Source organism: Melanotaenia boesemani, chromosome 9 (assembly GCF_017639745.1).
Source record: "Melanotaenia boesemani isolate fMelBoe1 chromosome 9, fMelBoe1.pri, whole genome shotgun sequence".
NCBI classification, from domain to species: Eukaryota; Metazoa; Chordata; class Actinopteri; order Atheriniformes; family Melanotaeniidae; genus Melanotaenia; species Melanotaenia boesemani.
In genome coordinates this window covers 1,777,680-1,797,756 of record NC_055690.1, presented here as the reverse complement: position 1 = coordinate 1,797,756, position 20,077 = coordinate 1,777,680, and the positions used below count along the sequence as shown (strand labels likewise).

The 20,077-nt window shown below is 45.0% G+C and overlaps 1 protein-coding gene across 8 annotated transcripts in view; it reads left to right on the top strand.

Moving 5' to 3' along the window:
- phldb1b (pleckstrin homology-like domain, family B, member 1b) overlaps positions 1-20,077 on the top strand; it is a 125,058-nt gene that overhangs the window by 7,705 nt on the left and 97,276 nt on the right. The window contains exon 4 of one of the 8 annotated variants that reach the window (XM_041995655.1): positions 10,888-11,058. In XM_041995655.1, coding sequence (XP_041851589.1) covers positions 10,888-11,058 — 171 coding nt within the window. Of the gene's footprint in view, positions 1-10,887; positions 11,059-17,509; positions 18,189-20,077 lie in introns of those variants that run through there. The other 7 variants (XM_041995646.1, XM_041995651.1, XM_041995649.1 and 4 more) reach the window with 7 other exon arrangements.

Genomic DNA, 20,077 nt, shown 5'->3' with positions numbered 1-20,077 from the left:
CTCAGTAGTTGGCTCATCTGTGCTCATGAAGAGAAGTCAGCTTTTTTTTTTTTTTTTTTTTTTATTTAACTTATCCTGTCCAGCATCATAGCAGCAAAATGATAATCTGGTTGCTGTATTGTGCTGAACAAATTTGCTCTGCCAAGGGGAGGCCTATGGGTAAGGCTCCTCTTGATAATGTGATTAATTTATTTATTTATTTACTTTGAATCATGGAATCTATGTAATCTTGCTGGACCTGACCGGAGGGGACAGAAAAAGATGGAAAATAGCAAAAAGAGCAAAAGGGAAAGAAGAAAGGAGACAAAAAGATCACAGACAGAAGGAAACGACCCTTCAATCCACACCATCACCAGACAACAAACTGTTACACCTGTACATGAACACACCAGAGAATTTCCTACAACTTTTACAAAAGCAGAAACATACACACAGAAAAAAAATTGTCATTGAGAGTTTTTAAATAATAACCAAATCAAAAAGACATAACAGCAACCAGATACTAACTCACACGAAAAATAAAAAAAAAAAAATTATCACTTAGTATTAAAACCCACTGGACAACTCAGTGACTGTGTCAGCATGCAGAGCATGAGAAACAAGGAGTGATCAGTGATGAAGAGTGATATCATGCAAATGCGACCACGCCTCCACGGAGGCCAGAGGCAGACCAGGGCCAGAGGCCCGGGCCCCCAGCAGCAGATCCGGAGCACCAACCCAAGCCACCCCACCACGAAGACGACTCCAGCCCCACCCGAAGGGCGGCAGAGGAGAGCCCCAGCAAGAGCCCCCCACGGTCCCGGGGCACAGGCCCCAGTGGGCTAAGATCAGCAGCCGCCGGCCCCGCCAGGGACCAGCCACCCAGGGCCCTAGGACCCCCCAAAGGCAGAGGGCCCGCAACATGCCTAGGAGGACCAGGCCCCCCCAGACAGCCACCCGGCGTAGGCCAGCACACACCCCGATGTTCCAGCCGCACACCCTAGGAACCAGGGTGCTATCGGCCCCCTCCCCCCACTCCCCACCTTCTCCAATCCAATCACACCCTTGCCCGCGCCACACCCACAATCACTCACCACCATACAGTCATGCCACACACAACCCACCCACCATGCCCCGTGGGGGACACCCCAGGCGGACCAGAGGACAGCGAGCCCCAAGCACCCCCCCCTTGACCCAACACCCACAGAGCCAACAGCCCACCAGCGCAGCCACCCCGGGACCCGGCCCCGGGGCAACCACCTCCCCCCGCCCGCCCCCAGCCATACACAGGGTGAACAGGGGTGTGAGAGGTCCCCAATACCCTCTTCCTCCCCGCTCCTGACTGTTTATGTAGTGTGTGTTGGGTGCAATTAAAATTGAGGGGCAGTGACTGCAATGAGCCGGGAGCCGGACCATCTAAGGTGCCATGCCCCCCAGGTGTTGTTTGTGTGTTGTTGTGTTTTTTGTGTTTTGGTGTCTTGGTGCAGTTAAAACTGAGAGGCGATTCGCCACGGGGTGCATCCAAGGAGACCACTGAATGGTCTCCTCCGTTCCACCCCGCATGGCTCCACGCCTCCCAACTCCCTACGTGTGTGTGTGTGTGTGTGTGTGAGACAGAGAGAGCGGGAAGTAAGAGGGGTCCGGGGATGTACGTACAGAGGGAAGCAAACTTCCCTCTGGATGATGAGCCTCTAATGGCATTAGGCAACCCTGCTCCCCAGGAGGCCCCCCAGGGCAAGACAGTCCAGGAGAGGCCGCCCCCCACGACCGGGCCATTCAGGGACCACAGCCAGTGAGCAGTCACCAAACCTAGAAAGTACCCACCCTCCCACACCCCTAAAGGGGAATGAAAGGATGGGGACAGCGGCAGACCCACGGCCCACCACCCCAAGGCCCACCCAGGACCCCGCCCCCCCCCCACAAGTGCACTTAACCCCACCCCAACCACACACAGAAACACATGCACACACCTATTCCCTTGCACACTCCCGCTCATCCTAACTCATATATGCCTTCTCAGCCCCACCCACACAATATAAACACTCACACAGCATCCAACCCTCCCACTTTCACTCCCCAGACACACCCCCACTCATCTTAACACATGCATACACACGCACACAAACATACCCCCACATCCACACAAACATCATCCAAAGTACAGATACACACACACAACATACAAGCATCCCTGTCTCACACCCCAGCACCTCCCCCTATAATCCCCCGAATCCCACTCAGCCCTCCTTCAAACCCCTACACCCCCCCTGCCCCCGGGCCATACCCTGGGTCCCATGGCGTCAACCAGACACCAGGGCATGCACCAACTCACACCACGGCAGCACATCCGGGCAGGCCCAGACCCCTGGCACATACGGACCCCACCACCCCGGAGGGAGGAGGACCACCCCCGGGCACCAGAGCCCAGAACCCCCGCCCAGCCCGCCCCGGAATAGCCCGGCCGCCCGGCCCAGGACCGACACCCACCAACCCAGGCACCACCAGTGGCCTCACCACCCGCCACGAGGCGACTCCAACCGCTGGCCCCCACAGTCCCCGACGAGGCCAGACCCAGAGCCACCCCCATCGCAGAACAGCCCGGTCCCGCACCACGGGCAACCACAAAGAACCCGCAACCACCAGTCACTCCCGGCCATTTCCCAAACCCCCATAGCCACGAGGTCACAGTCCTCCACCTACACTAAGTGATGGAACTAAGCACAGGGGACCAGAGGGAATGACATTCAGCTAAATAGTTCTTTGAGGAGGCAGACTTTGTCTCACTACTGATGTGGTCAACTAAGAGATTCCTAAACTGCTGAATACACAGATTATTTTTGTTTTTCCAGTTCACAAGGATAGTTTTCTTTGCGATGCATAATGCTGTGCGTATCATGTGTGCAGAGTTAATTGCCATATTAATGTCACCCAAGTCACCTAGTAGACATAGTGCGGGGATTGTAGGAATATTACATTTAAACCATGTTGACATGTCCACACATACCTGATGCCAGAACCTGCAGACAGGTGTGCAGGACCACAAGGCATGGAGATAGTTGTCAGGTTTGTTTTCATTGCAGTGTGTGCAGATGTTTGATTGTGACAGACCCATCCTGAACATCCTTTGTCCTGTATAATGAGTTCTATGCAGAATTTTGAATTATATCAGTTGCATATTTGAATTCTTAGTTATTTTAAAGGTGTTTAAACATATTTGTGACCATTTATCTTTATTAAAGTTACTGGAGAAGTCCCCCTCCTATTTTGAAGTTGGAACACAGATTGAGTCTTCTAGTTTGGATAATAGTCTATATGTTTTTGATAATAGCTTTGGGGCACTGAGATTCATGAATTCTGCCACCCTAATAGGTAGCTGTAAGTTTAATTGATTAATGGTATATTTTTTACATATAATAGATTTAAGCTGGTGATATTCTAAAAATGTTTTGCTACTGATTCCATATTGTGAAGTGAGAATATTAAATGACAAGAAGTTTCCATTTTCTATTATATGTTCTAACTGTTTTATTCCTTTATTTTTCCATTGAGTAAAATTGATCAGCTTTTTGTTTTGCAGGATGTCAGGGTTGTTCCAGAGGGGTGTAAACTTACATGGAAAAAGTGAGGGATTTGGTTATTTTTAGAAAATCCCACCAAGCCACTAAGGAGGAACTGATATTGATGCTTTTAAAACACTGATGTGTTTTGATGGTTGAGCTGATGAATGGCAGGTCAGAGATAAACACATCCTCACACAATGCTTGCTCTACATCTAACCATGATTCATCCAGACTGCTAGGTTTAAGCCATTTGGAGATATACTGCAGCTTGTTAGCTAAGAAAACATGATTAAAGTTGGGTAGCTCCAATCCGCCTCTATCTTTAGTCTGTTGTAAAGTTTTTAGACTGATACGTGATGGCTTATTTTTCCATAAAAATTTTGATATGTGTGAGTCCAGTGACTTAAACCAGCTGGAGGATGGTTTAGTGGGTATCACTGAAAACAGGTAGTTTACTTTAGATAGAACCATCATTTTAACTGTGGCAACCCTCCCCATGAATGATATGGGTAAGCACCTCCACCGTGAGAGATCATCCTCTATTGCTTTAAGTAGCTGGACATAATTTAGCTTTGTTAGTTCTGATAACCTGGGGGAAATGTTTATGCCTAGATATCTAATGTTTCCAGACTGTGTTGTAGTATTGGGTGTGTTTTGTAGGTCACAGTTGATGGGCATAATAATAGTCTTAGACCAGTTAATAGAGTATTCAGATATTGATGAGAATGTGTTAATAAGTGTGATTGTCTGGGGGAGAGATGTTGGTGAGTTCTGGAGGAAAAGTAATACATCATCAGCATAAAGACTTATCTTGTGTTCTATATTTTTAGCATGGATTCCTTTAATCTCTTTATTTTGTCTTATGGCAGCAGCTAGGGGTTCAATAAAATAGCAAAGAGTGATGGAGAAAGCGGGCAGCCCTGTCTGGTTCCTCTCTGCAAACAGAAGCTTGGAGAAATTTGATCATTGGTCTTCACACATGCATTTGGGTTGTTATATAATATTTTTATCCAATCTATGTAAGATGACCCAAACCCAAATTTGTTTAACGTTGCAAATAAAAATTTCCAATTTACTCGGTCAAATGCTTTTTCTGCATCTAAAGAAATGACTGTGGATTCCATGTTATGTAGAGTAGAATAATCTATGATGTTAATTAATCTACGCATGTTAGTAGAATTATTATTATTATTATTAATGAATTTGGACGGTAACTGGATGGAAGTGTTGGGTCTTTACCTGGTTTTAATAGTAGAGTAATATTGGCCAGGTTCATATTTGAAGGTATTTTTTGTTTTTCCCTTATTTCTAATATCATATTGTAGAAAGTGGGTGCCAGCATTGTCCAGAATTCTTTGCAGAATTCTGCTGGGTAACCATCTGGACCTGGAGCTTTATTGTTGGACATATACTGCAGAGCTTCTTGGAGTTCGCCGACTGAAAGGGGGGAATCCAAGACCATTTTATTTTCATGTTTTAATTTTGGAAGATTGATGTTACTAAGAAATTTATCAATATTGTCATCTGTTGTAGTTAGTTGTGATGTATATAATGTTTTATAGAATTCTTTGAAAGTGTTATTTATCTTGTCAGGGTCGTGGCTGATGTTTCCTTCTGGATCTCTGACAGAGGAGATGGTTGTTTTCTCCTTATTTGTTTTTAACTGATTAGCCAGGAACCTTCCAGATTTGTTGCCATGCTCAAAATTCTCCAAGCGAAGTCTTTGCACCAAGAATTGCGTCTTTTTATCTATTATTTCATTAAATTCAAGTTTAGCTTTCCTTATAGCATTTAGTATGTGTTCTTCTGGGGAGACATGGTAAGCTCCTCTAAGGATTTAATTCTGAGTTCTAACTCTGAAATTCTCAAAGTTTCCTTCTTTTTCTTATGAGAAGAAAAGGAAATTATTTCCCCTCTCATTACTGCTTTTCCTGCTTCCCAAAGAACACACGCTGAAGTTTCTGGCAAGTCGTTATTTTCTAGATATAAGGACCATTCTCTTTTAAAGTAGCTGATAAACTCAGGATCTTTAAGTAATGACGTATTAAATCTCCAGTTTCTAGTTGCTGGTTTTTTGCTCTTACTTCTCAGAGTGAATGATACTGGTGCGTGATCACTAATGCTAATAGGATGGATTCTGATTTCTGACATGTCATTCATCAGCGAGCAGCTAGTTAAGAAATAATCTAATCTAGAATAGGAATGGTGGACTGAAGAGAAGAAGGTGTGTTCTCTTAGTGTGGGATGGTGAGAGCGCCAAGCATCACACAGACCAAAATCCTTCATGTTTAACAGTTTCTGAGGATTTCCAGACTCGATGAGCTCCTGTGGTACTTTTTTTCTCCAGTATAATGTTAAAATCACCTCCTATAATTAATGTGTTATCTGAGTGACCATAGAGGCGAAGAGGGAGTGAAAGAAGGAGGATCATCTACATTTGGACCAGATATATTTGCGATACATAACTTAACATTTTTAATAGATAATGTAACTATTATAAATCTGCCTTCTGGATCTATGATTGTATTATCTATATCAAAATTTAACCTTCTATTAATAAGAGTTGCTGCTCCTCTCTGCCTAGAATTATAACAAGCTGAATACACGTGTGGAAACTGGGTTGTTGAGAGAAGATCTATTGTTGAGTTTGATAAATGAGTCTCTTGGAGTAATATTATATCTGCTTTCATTTCTTACAAACGGTTAAAAATGTTTAACCTCTTTTCCCTTGTGCCAGCTCCACGCACATTCCAAGTGACAAATGTGAGTTCGTTCATGAACCAACCACAGAAATGAGGCTATATGCATATTACTGAAGCGTGTGTGCGTGCATCCCACTGCTTCTCTGCGTGCATGTGTATCTGCCAGCTGGTTGTGACAGGGATGTGTGTGTGCTTGTGCTGTTCTGTGTGTGTTCCTGTGAATCATGAAAAGTGCTGATGTGTATATAATATAATGACAAGTGTTACCGTTAACCGTTAAAGGGTCGGAGAGAAGAAGTGTAAAGAGTGAAAAGAGCGACAGTGCCAAATGAAAAAAGTAATTTAAAAAACGCATCTGTGCTGAGAGCAGTGTAGTGGAGACGGGCAGTGGATTTACTGTTAACTAAATTATCTTTTATGGCAGTTTTATGGATATAACATGATCTAGTGAGAAAACAGGAAAATTAAAGCACATACCAAGTCAGTAGAGCCACGGAGTGATGTCCAGGTCGCGGTACAGTTGTCCATTAATAAATAATTTATCCACCGCGATGACAGCGCGAGCGCCTTCAGCGATAAATTTCCTCCTGATGGGAAACAGGACTCTCCGTCGGTCCAGAATCTCTCTGGGATATTGGTCGTTTACTCCAAAGTTGGTTCCCTTCAGTTCGCGGCCCTGGTTCTTCACCTGCTCCTTCTGTTTGAAGCTGACAAACTTCACTACAATAGGTCTTGGTCTGCTGGACCCGGGTTTCCTCCCGCCGAGCCGATGGACTCTGTGAAAGGAGATGTTTTTCACCGTTTCCTCCGGGAGCTTTAGGTGGGTTTTGATGAAGTTTTTCACCGTGGTCTCGGGGTCCTCCTCCGTCTGCTCTGGAATCCCTGCAAATACCAGGTTCTCTCTCATGCTCCACGCCTGCAGATCGATCACCGTTTCCTTCATCTTCTTATTTTCCTCCGAGAGACGGGTCAAGCCCTCGGTGAGGGATTTTACCGACTCTCTGAGACCGGCATTTTCTGCAGCCAGAGTTTCCACCTGCTTCTGGATGAATTCTAGTGATTCACGTAGCGCCTGGAACTCCTTGTGGAGAATTTCTACCAGACTCAAACGCGCATCAGAACTACTGAGTTTCTTATCTATAGAGATCAGAACATCCGTTGAGTCGTTCCCCGGTGGTGAAATAGCTCCAGGTGAATCCTCATTTCGCTGTCTCTTGGACTTGGATGAGGTGGAGGGGGTGGAGGTGTTGTTTGGTTTCCCCATGACGATTCTGTCGTAACAACGATCTATAAAATCTGTCAGGCTGGCCAAATCCTCCCCGCTGTGCTCCAGAGTTAACCTTTTAAAGACATTATTTTCCTGCTTTAAAGAATATTTTGATTAGGCTGGCACAAAATACAATTGAATGAAAGTATAAATGTTTGGGCGCGCCCAGTTTGAATCTGCCGTCTCCCCGGAACTACGTCACCTACAGCATTAGCGTCACTTACCTGCCACCAGCGTCACCTACCTGCTTTTTTAACCAGTTGGTATGGATCATGTCCGGGCCAGGTGAGGTCCAGCTCTTCATACATGATAGTCTTTATGGAGATCTGCCACCGTCATGGTTACTGGACTTTGTTCAGGGAGGGAGGTGTGGTCCACTCTTAGATCTTTGAACCACTGTACTTTACTGAACCATTTATGCTCAACGCAGAAGATGGATATGAAGACGGACAAACAGTTTCGTCCATCTTCTGCATCAGTTACGTGCATAATTTAGTATGTTTTCAGGCAGCTTAGGCATCCATCGCTTGACGCAGAAGATGGAGCAATACCACCCAACATCGCGGGGGCGGTGCTGAGCAGAATTGCTGACATGTGACCAACGAAAGAAAACAGCCAGAGAAGAAGAAGAGGATCAGGAAGGGAACAAAAAAGCAGCAACATTCTGTTGCTTTTTCATCACAGCCACCACAGCATTCCTCATTCTGGAATAGATCTCACCGGTCTCTGCTTCAGATAGGAAGGGCAGGTCTTTGAACCTTGGATCAACAGCTGATACCATGTGTAGTGTCCCCCTCTCACTGACGCATCTCTTTTCCTGAGCTTATGCTATAGCATAAGACAACAGACTGTTGTTCATGACTCGGGTTTGCAGTACATGAGATTGAAGGTGCAGCTGGTTAGTAATGTGATGTGCTGTAAGAGTCACATATAATTCAGTGGCCCTCGATGTCCAAGCGTCGCAGGTCAAAGCAGCTCTGTTGAGCTGAGAGTCTTTGTATAACTTCGGTAGAGGAATATCCACAGTACTGCCAACTGTCACGCATCAGCCGTGAGACTCATGCATTTAAGTGGCTTCACACGCTCTCACACCACACCTCCGATTTCTCATGCTGAAATCATGAGAATGCCGGCTAATCCGGAGGTTTGGGAAGATTTCCCAGTGGGACACATTATTCTTGGGCTGGTGTCCCGATAAAACAAATAAATAAATTAATAAGTGGGTAAGAACGGGACTACAATATGATCTAAGTATCAGTAGAATCAGCAAGAACTAAGAATCAGTAGTAGAATTAGTAGTAGTGATGTGCGGATCAATGTTGAAATATCTCTTCCTCCTATAACAACATTTATATAACTAACCTTTCAGGGCAGGTAGGAACTACTTCTTCTTCCGCCTGCCAGAGGCATATGCCAAAAAGGTGCAGCATGGTGTCGCAGCAGTGCGGTTCATTTACTGCTCAGGGATCAGTCCAACATGCAGAGATGAGAGGAGATATTTCAGCTCCACAAGCAGCAACGATGTGCAGGATGATGTGAAGACCACAAACCTCCTGAAATGTCTGAGAGTCCGTCATGACACAGAAGCAGTGCAGATGAGGCGAACTAACGAGGAGGAGGAGGAAAGGTGCAGCTAGGGCGGAGCGGACGGTACTATGAGTCTGTTGGCACTGCAGGCAGGTACTATCAGGTACTATCAGGTAAGATCCAGGTACTATCAGGTAAGATCTAGGTACTATCAGGTACTATCAGGTACTATCCAGGTATAACCGAGGTACTAGCGAAGTGCTATCCAGGTACTATTCAGGTACTATCAGGTAAGATCCAGGTACTATCAGGTAAGATCCAGGTACAATCAGGTAAGATCCAGGTACTATCAGATACTATCAGGTCCTATCCAGCTACTATCAGGTACTAGCCAGGTACTATTTAGGTACTATCCAGGTATAATCGAGGTACTAGCGAAGTGCTATCCAGGTACTATTCAGGTACTATCAGGTAAGATCCAGGTACTATCAGGTAAGATCCAGGTACTATCAGATGCTATCAGGTCCTATCCAGCTACTATCAGGTACTAGCCAGGTACTATTCAGGTACCATCAGGTACTGTCAGACAATATCAGGTACTATCCAGGTACTATCAGATACTATCCATGTACTATTGGGTACTTTCCTGGTGTGATCAGGTACTATTCAGGTAATATGAGGTACTGTCCAGGTACTACCAGATACTATCCAGGTACTATTAGGTAAGATCCAGGTACTATCAGGTACTACCAGATACTATCCAGGTACTATCAGGTACTATCTGGGTACTATCAGTTACTATCGGGGTACTATCACGTACTACCAGATACTATCAGCCACTATCAGATACTATCCAGTTACTATCAGGTCCTATCCAGCTATTATCAGATACTATCAGGTACTATTTAGGTACTATCAGGTACTGTCAGATAATATCAGGTACTATTAGGTACTTTCCAGGTACTATAAGTTACTATCCAGGTACTATCTGGGTACTATCAGGTAGACCAGATACTATCAGCTACTATCAGATACTATCCAGGTACTATTCAGGTACTATCCAGCTACTAACAGATATTATCCAAGTACTATCAGGTAATATCCAGGTATTATCAGGTACTATCGAGGTACCATGGCGGGTAGGTCTGTATTCACTTTCTCACCACCTTGACCAGCTGGTAGTTAAGGCCAGGAGCCATTCGAACAAGGCGCACAGATCAAATTGTTATTACTGTGAAATTCTGTGTCTTAGTGTCACTTCCTTTGTGTAGTTGAGTTGTTTCCTGTTCTATTTTAAAGTTTCTGGTAGTAGTTTTAAACTATTTGTAAACCTTTTTTACAAGTTGTTCCTCCTGAGAGCTGTATTCCTGATTAAACCTGCACACAATGCTACTAAATGAGTCTCTTGTCTTGCTGTCATGTTGGCAGCAACATTTCGGTCGGTTCCAGCCAATCTCACTCCGAGGATTAGTGAAAAGTTGCCCGCCTGATATCCGTGATGTGTTGTCAGGAAGGGACATGTAACGGGGCCCCAGTGTTTTAATCATATTACAAATTCCACATTCTCCACAGCACCCAGAGGACGCATGTCTCCGCAAATAAAACAAAGTACTGACTGCCTTATTTTGGTTGCAGGAGTTGAGGTGGCTGGTAGTTTAGAAAAGTTAACTTCTTCAATTGTCCACTGAGTCACATCGACCTCTTTCACGATAACCTTTATTAATACCTCGTCATGGACTCTAGCCACACGTGCTCGCAAATCTGCCGTATTTTCTGAGTACTTGACTCTGGCGTTGCAGATTTTCCAGACTACATGTGCTGTATCATCTGATTTTAAGACTTTCTTCCTCAGGTTGGACCACTCTGGGTCACGGTCCCGTGGACATCAGCATCCAGGGCCCCGGGGTGGCTGCCCAGCACTGTTTTATAGAAAACAGGTGTGGAACGATCACGCTGCATCCCTGTGGGAACCTCTGCACTGTGGATGGACTGCAGGTCAAACAGCCAACCCGCCTGTCACAAGGTAGGAGTCTGCCCTCAGTTCTTCATCAGTTTCCATCAGTCTAAATGTGGAAGCAACACAGGGATATCTTTACCAGAGCAGTAAGTTCACTCTCCATCTGTAGTGCACGCTCGCAGTGACTGTAAGGCCGGGAACAATCACAGAAATGCAGAGTACCGTGTGAGTGATCTGTGCTCAGGAAACCAGGAGGAGGGAGAGGGACTGGCTTGATCCCCTGCAGGTGGTGGATCTTAAATGCGCATCAATACTTTGCAGACTGACGTCATAACAGTGAAAGACAGTTTTCATGGAGAGCCTTTTGCTGAAGCTCAGGATGTGATGACAACAACCCAAACCCAGAAAAAAGGGCTGTGTCGATCATAGATGATGGTGTTTGTGACCATGTACTGCATGCTTCCTGCTTCTGATGGGACAGTTTGGTTATTTCACAATAACTGGATAACGTCTTGGATGATGAAGTTAATATTGAACTCAAAATGACTAATGACTGATTAACCACTCATAATTTACTAGGCTGGTACCATAATTTCCCCCCAAAAATTCCACTTATTTTCCACCAAACCTGCTCAAGACTGGATGCCATGGTCTAGTTAGTACATGACCCAAAGATAAAAACAGTTGCATGTGAGATAGATGCACACTGCCGGACAAAGGTTTGGGAAAACTTTCCCATTAAATCCAATGGAAAGGTTTTCCAAAACGTCTGGCTGGCAGTGTGTGATGTGTTAGTTAGGAGGATGATTTTCCAACACGTTTCACCATGTGATGAAAATATGAGCTGATAATGAATCTGATGGAAAAAGTTGGAACAGGAGCAACAAAAGGCTGGAAAAGTACCTGGTACAAACCAGAAACACCTGGAGGAGCATTGAACATGTAACCAGGTTACCTGGCAACAGGTCAGTAACATGACTGGTATAAAAGGAGCATTTCAGAGAGGCAGAGTCTCTCAGATGGAAAGATGGACAGAGCTTCACCAATCTGAGACAAACTGGATCTAAAACTGTGGGAAAATGTTCCTCAGACATTGAAGATCCTCCATCTGTAGAATATTATCAGAAGATTCAGAGAATCAGGAGGAATCTCTGTGTGCATGGGACAAGGCTGGATACTGGTGATCTTCCACATCTGTGAAGCTCCAGTGATCAAAAATACAACTCCTGTGGATTTTTGGTTGTATTTATTTTCAAGCTTAACAAATAAAACGTGCAGTTGGTTCAAGTTATTGGACAAAAATGATAATCACCTGAAAAAATAAAGGACACTAGTGAGCACATTTATAGAAAAACATTGTGAAAATGAGGCCTTGTCCCATATGTTGGAACTGTGCTGTGATCTTGTGGAGTTGCTAAAGAAGTAAAGTGTAAATATTAGTCATAGACTGATGGACGCTTCCATCAGATCCTCATCAGGAAGTCAGAGCGAGTTAAGAGGATACTACTCCACCCTCAGTATGTGAACTTCCCTCTGTGTTGCTTTCCATTCTCATTTCTTATTCATGCAAACTGTAATCAGCTTCTGTAAATAATCCAGAGTCCTGGTCTGGGTGTTGTCTGTCAGCGTGTCCCTCTGTCTTTTGGTATTTGGACCTAGATTGTGGCAGAGTAAGCTGATCCAGGTCATGGTCCTCGGACAGAAGCAACCTTAAACCAGCTAGGTGGGGGTGTTCAGGTTGAAGAATGAGGAGCAAACCTAAGTTGCCTGTTGGTGATGAGCTGAGGTAGACTGTAATGTTAACACGCCTCCTTCAATGCTCTGCATGCTGAGACAGATCTGCTCTTACAGCAGGAAACAGACATTATATGACTAATACATAACAAGGCAGCTCACTGGCAGACAACTGAGGAGCATCAGAGCAAGCAGCAGCAATCTGATTCTATATGCTTCGTCTTTAAATAAATAGTCTGCACCTTGTGATGGCTTCAGCCTGCCAGCTGGTCGCTTTCTAGAAATTCATGCAGCAACAAGCTGGTTTGCTGCAAAATAAAAAATGAGCTCAACAGGCTTTTGCTGGTAATCCTGTTGGATTTACTAAGTGTTTAAAAAAAGAGTCAGTGGAGGGAAATCCTTACAATGAGATGGCTTATAAAACTAAGCCAGGTTTGTTCAAAGCAGGATGGAAATAAACGAAGGGAGGTCAGCTGCATTCAGACAGTCAGGAAGAAGACGAGAAGACAATGTTGCTCAGATAAAAACCTCCCTGAAAGGTTGGCAGGCGTCAGTGTAACTACAGATAATTAACCCAAAGACGGGAATGAGCTGCTCTAATATAAACAGGTCACATTTTTAACACCATTAACTAGCCCTAGATTTATAGGACGTGTTTTGATCTAGATTTGATTGAGTCAGTTTTCCACCACTTCCTGTTTCATTTGAAAGGTTTACGTCTGTTGGCTATGTGTTTGCCTGGCTGCCCCACACTGCTCACCTGTTAGCTTTCAGGTATTTCTCTCAGTACATGTACTACCTGCTTTTCTTTGTTAAGTGCATTTTATACCTTTATGGAGGCACCTGTCTGAGGTTCTATCAGTCCCTGCATGAAAAGCTAAAAATGCTAAGCCTTTATACTTGCTTGTTCCTCATATAGACATCAATCAATCAATCAATCAATCAATCAATGTTTATTTTCACTTTTTCATATAAAGAAATGCAACATGCTTCAGATTAGAAAGATAATAACAGAAAACCTCATCTTTACCTATCAAGTCTTCCAGACCACGACCCAATGAGTCACACACACGTGCATGAAATTATGTCTCTAAACACGCTGTCCTAACCCTCACCAATCACTGCTGTCCTAACCCTCACCAACCACTGCTGTCCTAACCCTCACCAACCACTGCTGTCCTAACCACCAACCACTGCTGTCCTAACCCTCACCAACCACTGCTGTCCTAACCCTCGCCAATCACTGCTGTCCTAACCCTCACCAATCACTGCTGTCCTAACCCTCACCAACCACTGCTGTCCTAACCCTCACCAACCACTGCTGTCCTGACCACCAACCACTGCTGTCCTAACCCTCACCAACCACTGCTGTCCTAACCACCAACCACTGCTGTCCTAACCCTCACCAATCACTGCTGTCCTAACCCTCACCAACCACTGCTGTCCTAACCCTCACCAACCACTGCTGTCCTAACCCTCACCAACCACTGCTGTCCTAACCACCAACCACTGCTGTCCTAACCCTCACCAACCACTGCTGTCCTAACCCTCGCCAATCACTGCTGTCCTAACCCTCACCAATCACTGCTGTCCTAACCACCAACCACTGCTGTCCTAACCACCAACCACTGCTGTCCTTACCCTCACCAACCACTGCTGTCCTAACCACCAACCACTGCTGTCCTAACCCTCGCCAACCTCTGCTGTCCTAACCCTCGCCAACCACTGCTGTCCTAACCCTCACCAACCACTGCTGTCCTAACCACCAACCACTGCTGTCCTAACCCTCGCCAACCTCTGCTGTCCTAACCCTCGCCAACCACTGCTGTCCTAACCCTCACCAACCACTGCTGTCCTAACCACCAACCACTGCTGTCCTAACCCTAACCAACCACTGCTGTCCTAACCACCAACCACTGCTGTCCTAACCCTCGCCAACCACTGCTGTCCTAACCCTCACCAACCACTGCTGTCCTAACCTTCGCCAACCTCTGCTGTACTAACCCTCGCCAACCACTGCTGTCCTAACCCTCACCAACCACTGCTGTCCTAACCACCAACCACTGCTGTCCTAACCCTCACCAATCACTGCTGTCCTAACCCTCACCAACCCCTGCTGTCCTAACCACCAACCACTGCTGTCCTAACCCTCACCAACCACTGCTGTCCTAGCCACCAACCACTGCTGTCCTAACCACCAACCACTGCTGTCCTAACCACCAACCACTGCTGTCCTAACCCTCACCAACCACTGCTGTCCTAACCACCACCAACCACTGCTGTCCTAACCACCAACCACTGCTGTCCTAACCCTCGCCAACCTCTGCTGTCCTAACCCTCGCCAACCACTGCTGTCCTAACCCTCACCAACTACTGCTGTCCTAACCACCAACCACTGCTGTCCTAACCCTCACCAACCACTGCTGTCCTAACCACCAACCACTGCTGTCCTAACCCTCACCAACCACTGCTGTCCTAACCACCAACCACTGCTGTCCTAACCCTCGCCAACCTCTGCTGTCCTAACCCTCGCCAACCACTGCTGTCCTAACCCTCACCAACCACTGCTGTCCTAACCACCAACCACTGCTGTCCTAACCCTCACCAACCACTGCTGTCCTAACCACCAACCACTGCTGTGCTGTCCTAACCTTCACCAACCATGGAGAACCTAAGTTAAACTTTTTAGTTAGGAAGCTAAAACAGTTTAAATTAAAAATGTTAAGCTGAAATAAGAAGAATAAAAACAGCACAAACGCAGTTTTTAGTCAGCTAACAGTGCGTCTTAGCCCGCCTGCCTCCATTAGCTTGGTTAGCTATTAGCTACAGGCAGCTTGGAGTTTGATGGGTGTCAATCATCCACCCCCACCTTCACAGTCCCCTCTCAGCCCAACTTCTCTGCCCATTTTTGGATTTTCCGGGACAAACGACACGCGTCACGCTGCCAAGATGGCGATGGTGGGAACGTCCAACGAGCTTCACTTTTGGTCTTCAGAAACCTACAAGTGACGTCACGGAGGCTCCGTCCATCTTTCATACACAGTCTATGGTTCTGTCACCACTGTGACTTCACATCCCATCAAACTGGTCCCTGCACGCCACCTGCTGGTTACTTGCGTATTGCAGCTTGTGAATGTGTAGCGTTAATTTCTGAAGATGTTTACAAACGAAGCTTCAAACAAATGCAAGATTCACAAAGCATCCATGATAAACATGTGTATGCATAATTAAAGGCTAAATAATTAGCATTTTTTCTGTAAAAATAATTTAAAATGTTCTCATTTGCTGCGAGGGATAAAAGGACGCTTCCCTATAAACAATCTGTCTCTACATCGACAATGTCTTTGTCAAGTTTTTCTCCTTTCAAAATAAGAGTTACGTGACGGAATAACTTGGGTGCACTGTGTTGCTCTTCCCTACTTCCTGGTTTCTTATCCAATCATATGCGACTCTCCACGGTTGCCTAACAACAACAAGGCAGTGTTTGGTATTTTATGTCAGCAAAAGAGCAGCAGCCTGCAGGCAAGCTAGTAAAAGAAGTGACCAGAAATAGTTTCAGAAAAGCCTAAAAAGCCTCGGCATCCTGCTAAAAAAGCAAACCACCAAAAACAGAATAAAACGAGGATCAATATTAGAGAATCTTTTGAAAGGTGGAGAAGTCTGAGCTGGCAAAGTTTCTCCTTCACACGTAAGCACCGAAATTTTGCTTAAATAAACCGAAACGTTTATCTTGATTTACAAAGATTTTAGTCTAATTTATTTCTCAGCACTCATTAAATGAATGTGTGTGACTGTATGGATGTTTTAGTGGAGTAAACTGGTGGCCTGTTAGTTTACAACAACAAATGTAATGATGTTTAGACCGAGTGAATACTGTGTTTGGCCTTATAAACTTATTAAATTACTATCACATTCATTTATTAAGTGAGACTAAGGGAAAACTGCCGCTTCATGGCATTTGTTGAATAATGTAGCTTTTGTTTACACTCTATTTTATGCTAACGTAAATTAGAGTGTGAAATTAGCGCTAGCATTGCAAAGCATAGCAACTTCCTGTGTGTGTGAATCATCTTTGCTCGTCATCATGATGTTTTCTGGCACTATGTTCGCCATCCTTCATAGACTGTATATAAAAGAGTCGTCCTCTAACAAACCGGCAACCTGACCAAACTCTCCCAGGTGGAGGAAGAACGCTCTCCGTGTTTTTCTCTTTTGACTGCAGTTCTGATTTAAAACTCTACGTGTCATTATTACTTATTTTGTCTTTAAAAGTAAGCTTATTCTTGGTCTGACAACATCAGCTGACCTGAAGTTGCACCCTTTTTTCGGCCTTTTCCAGATGCTGCAGGGTCTTTGTTTTTGGATGGGTTCAGTGAAGTCGTCCACACTCCACTCAAAGGTGTCACGTGTGTCCAAAGTGGCCTAACAATAACGCTTTTATAAAAGTTATTTATTCAGTTGATGTTGTGCCTTTTCCACTCAGGTCTAAAGAAATCTGTTATTACCTCCTAACTTAATCTATATTTACATTTATTTACCTTCAAATCTTGAAATACTTCACACTGATCCACGCAGGTCTGGAAAGATGTTTCTGTCCTCCTCCAGTGACCTGTCAATCACCTGAGGTGGCATCTGGGGTATCCAATCAGATTTCAGAGGGGGTAGGAGCCCCCTTTTACCTTCATTTTCTATTGGAACACAGCGGCATGTTAGCATATCAGACACAGGGAGGAGGAATTCTTCCTGCAGACTCTGATGTCTCCAGGGAGCTTTTATGCAGTCTGATTCCTTTCTGCTCAACACTTTTATGGCTCGTGATAAATATCTGGCACTACTTCAAGATTAACCTTTGTTCTCTATCGATCGAGGTCAGATTAGACTCAGCTGGTTTGATATTACCATAATCAATAAATAAATTGATGATTTGTGGTGTGGATGTACCGCTCAGTGGCTTTCTTTAGGACCCCACCTTCCGGTTCTGTCTTCCTCTCCAACCCCGCTGGATACTCCTCTTTCTGACTCAGGATCTCCACCTTTTCCTCTTCCTCATGCTCCTCCTCCTCCTCCCTGCCAGTCCTGGCTCTGACTGAGCCAGCTGTTTCATGCCGGATCACCGGCGGCAGAGAGGAGAGACAAGCGTTGGTGGGGGGGAGGAGGAGACAATGGAGAAAGATTACAAAGACTGTAAAGTCCCGCACTGGTTTGAATGAACTGGGATATACCAACGCACCAGTGGATGAGCCTGCAGGCAGCTCCATTGTGAACTTCAGATTTCCACAGAATATTTCATAAGATTATCATAACAAAGGCGCGCCTGGACAAACAAGAAAAAAGTCCGTAAACGCTGCACAACAACTATTACTCTAACTTAGAAAGGACAAAAACACGTGGTTTTATTGAAGGAGCAAAGGCGATGAAAGCAGCGGAGGGAGAGGAGAGGACGTTCATTCATACGACCTAAAGTAAGTTGCTCTCTGTTTACTGCCTGTTGGGTTAAATGTCTGAAGCTATATGTTGTCATTTGGCCGGTGGATTGGGTTTTGTGTAAACTATCGGATGAGAAATCTATTTTACTGTGGTCACTAGTTGCTCATGTACGGATTTACTTGCCGTTAAGAGGTACCTCGCCAAATTCAACTTAAAATTCTGTCAAGTATAATATTTTACTCGTATTTTAGGAAAAATAACTTTACTAAGCAGCACGAGGGACTTTTAATAATTCTTAAGGGGGTAACATTCGATTCGGCTTACATTTAGAGAAGATTTTATTTTATTAATCTTTATTAATCCCACTTTAAACTAGCCGAGTGGTAGCTAACTGTGCTAGCAGGAAAGAAAAAGGTGGAGAAAATTTTATTTTTGTTTTCATAAAGAGTCTTTTAGGTTAAAAATTTAAGCCGAATTTGTGTAATTATCCTTCTGAAATGAATGAGCTGTTGTGGTAATAGTTTAACGCATATTTAGCTTTCCACTAAGCGGAGTTTTAAACTGCGCGACCTGTTGAACAGAGTTTGGTCTGTCGCCCAGGGGTACGCAACATGAACACCTGCTTTAACGCTGCAGTCCCTGGAGCTGGCTCCTAGCTTCCTCACTCCCCTGCCTTCATGTGAGTTTTATTTATAAACTACAAACATATACAGGTCTGCCAGATCTGCAGACACCCCCCATCCAGTCTGGCATGAGTAGACCCACCGTGTCTACGGTTTCATGCTATTCCTGGGTCCAACGTGACCCAACCAGCGCTGATGGCTGGAAGAGAAGAGCTTCCTCTTTAAAGACGCGCGTTGAAAGGAAGTGTCACAATTTTACAAATAAAGCGAGTTAAAATTTTATTCTAATGCAGTTTAATAAATAAAGAATAACTAATATAATAAAACTTACTGTAATATACTAAAGTTAACTAATATTCTAATAAAAGTAACTGTAATATAATAAAAGTAATATAGTAATAAAAGTAAAGTTCATTAAAGGTAAACATGTACTGAAACAAATTGGAATATTTATTATTTCTAGTTTGGTCCGACCCACTGGAGAATAGACTGTTCTGAATGTGGAAACTGGACTCTCCGGCATCAAACCTGTGATCTTCTTCTTTACACACTCTTTAGAAGCGTGGTGGTAACTCCCTCTGCACCACTGCTGCTCCTAAATATTACGTGACCCCCCCCCCCCCTGCAGAGAGCATCAGGCTGCTGTGAGGGGACACGGACCCCCTGCAAGGCGGGGGCTGTTTTGTTATCACAAAAAGGAGGAGCCAGAGGTGGAGGGTTGGGGAGCAGAAAACATCTGCTGGGATGAGCTGTTACCTGCTGTGAATGTTGTTGGGGGACATATGTTAAACAGAAAAATATAAAGTGATGAGTGAAGGGTGAAGAGCAAGGGGTGAGGGGTGAGGAGTGAGGAAGGAGGGGTGAGGGGCAAAGGGTGAAGAGCAAGGGGTGAGGAGTGAAGGACAAGGAGTGAGGAATGAGGATTGAGGGGTGGGGAATGAGGAGTGAGAGGTGAGGAGTGAGGAATGAGGAGTAAGGGGTGAGGAATGAGGGGTGAGGAGTGAGAAGTGAGGAATGAGGAGTAAGGGGTGAGGAGTGAGGAAAGAGGGGTGAGAAGTGAGGGGTGAGGAATGAGGAAAGAGGGGCGAGGAGTGAGGAAGGAGGGGTGAGGGGCAAAGGGTGAAGAGCAAGGGGTGAGGAATGAAGGACGAGGGGTGAGGAATGAGGAGTGAGGGGTCAGGAATGAGGAAAGAGGGGTGAGAAGTGAGGAATGAGGGGTGAGGAGCGAGGAGTCAGGAATGAGAAATGAGGGGTGAGGAATGAGGAAAGAGGGGTGAGGAATGAGGATAGAGGGGTGAGAA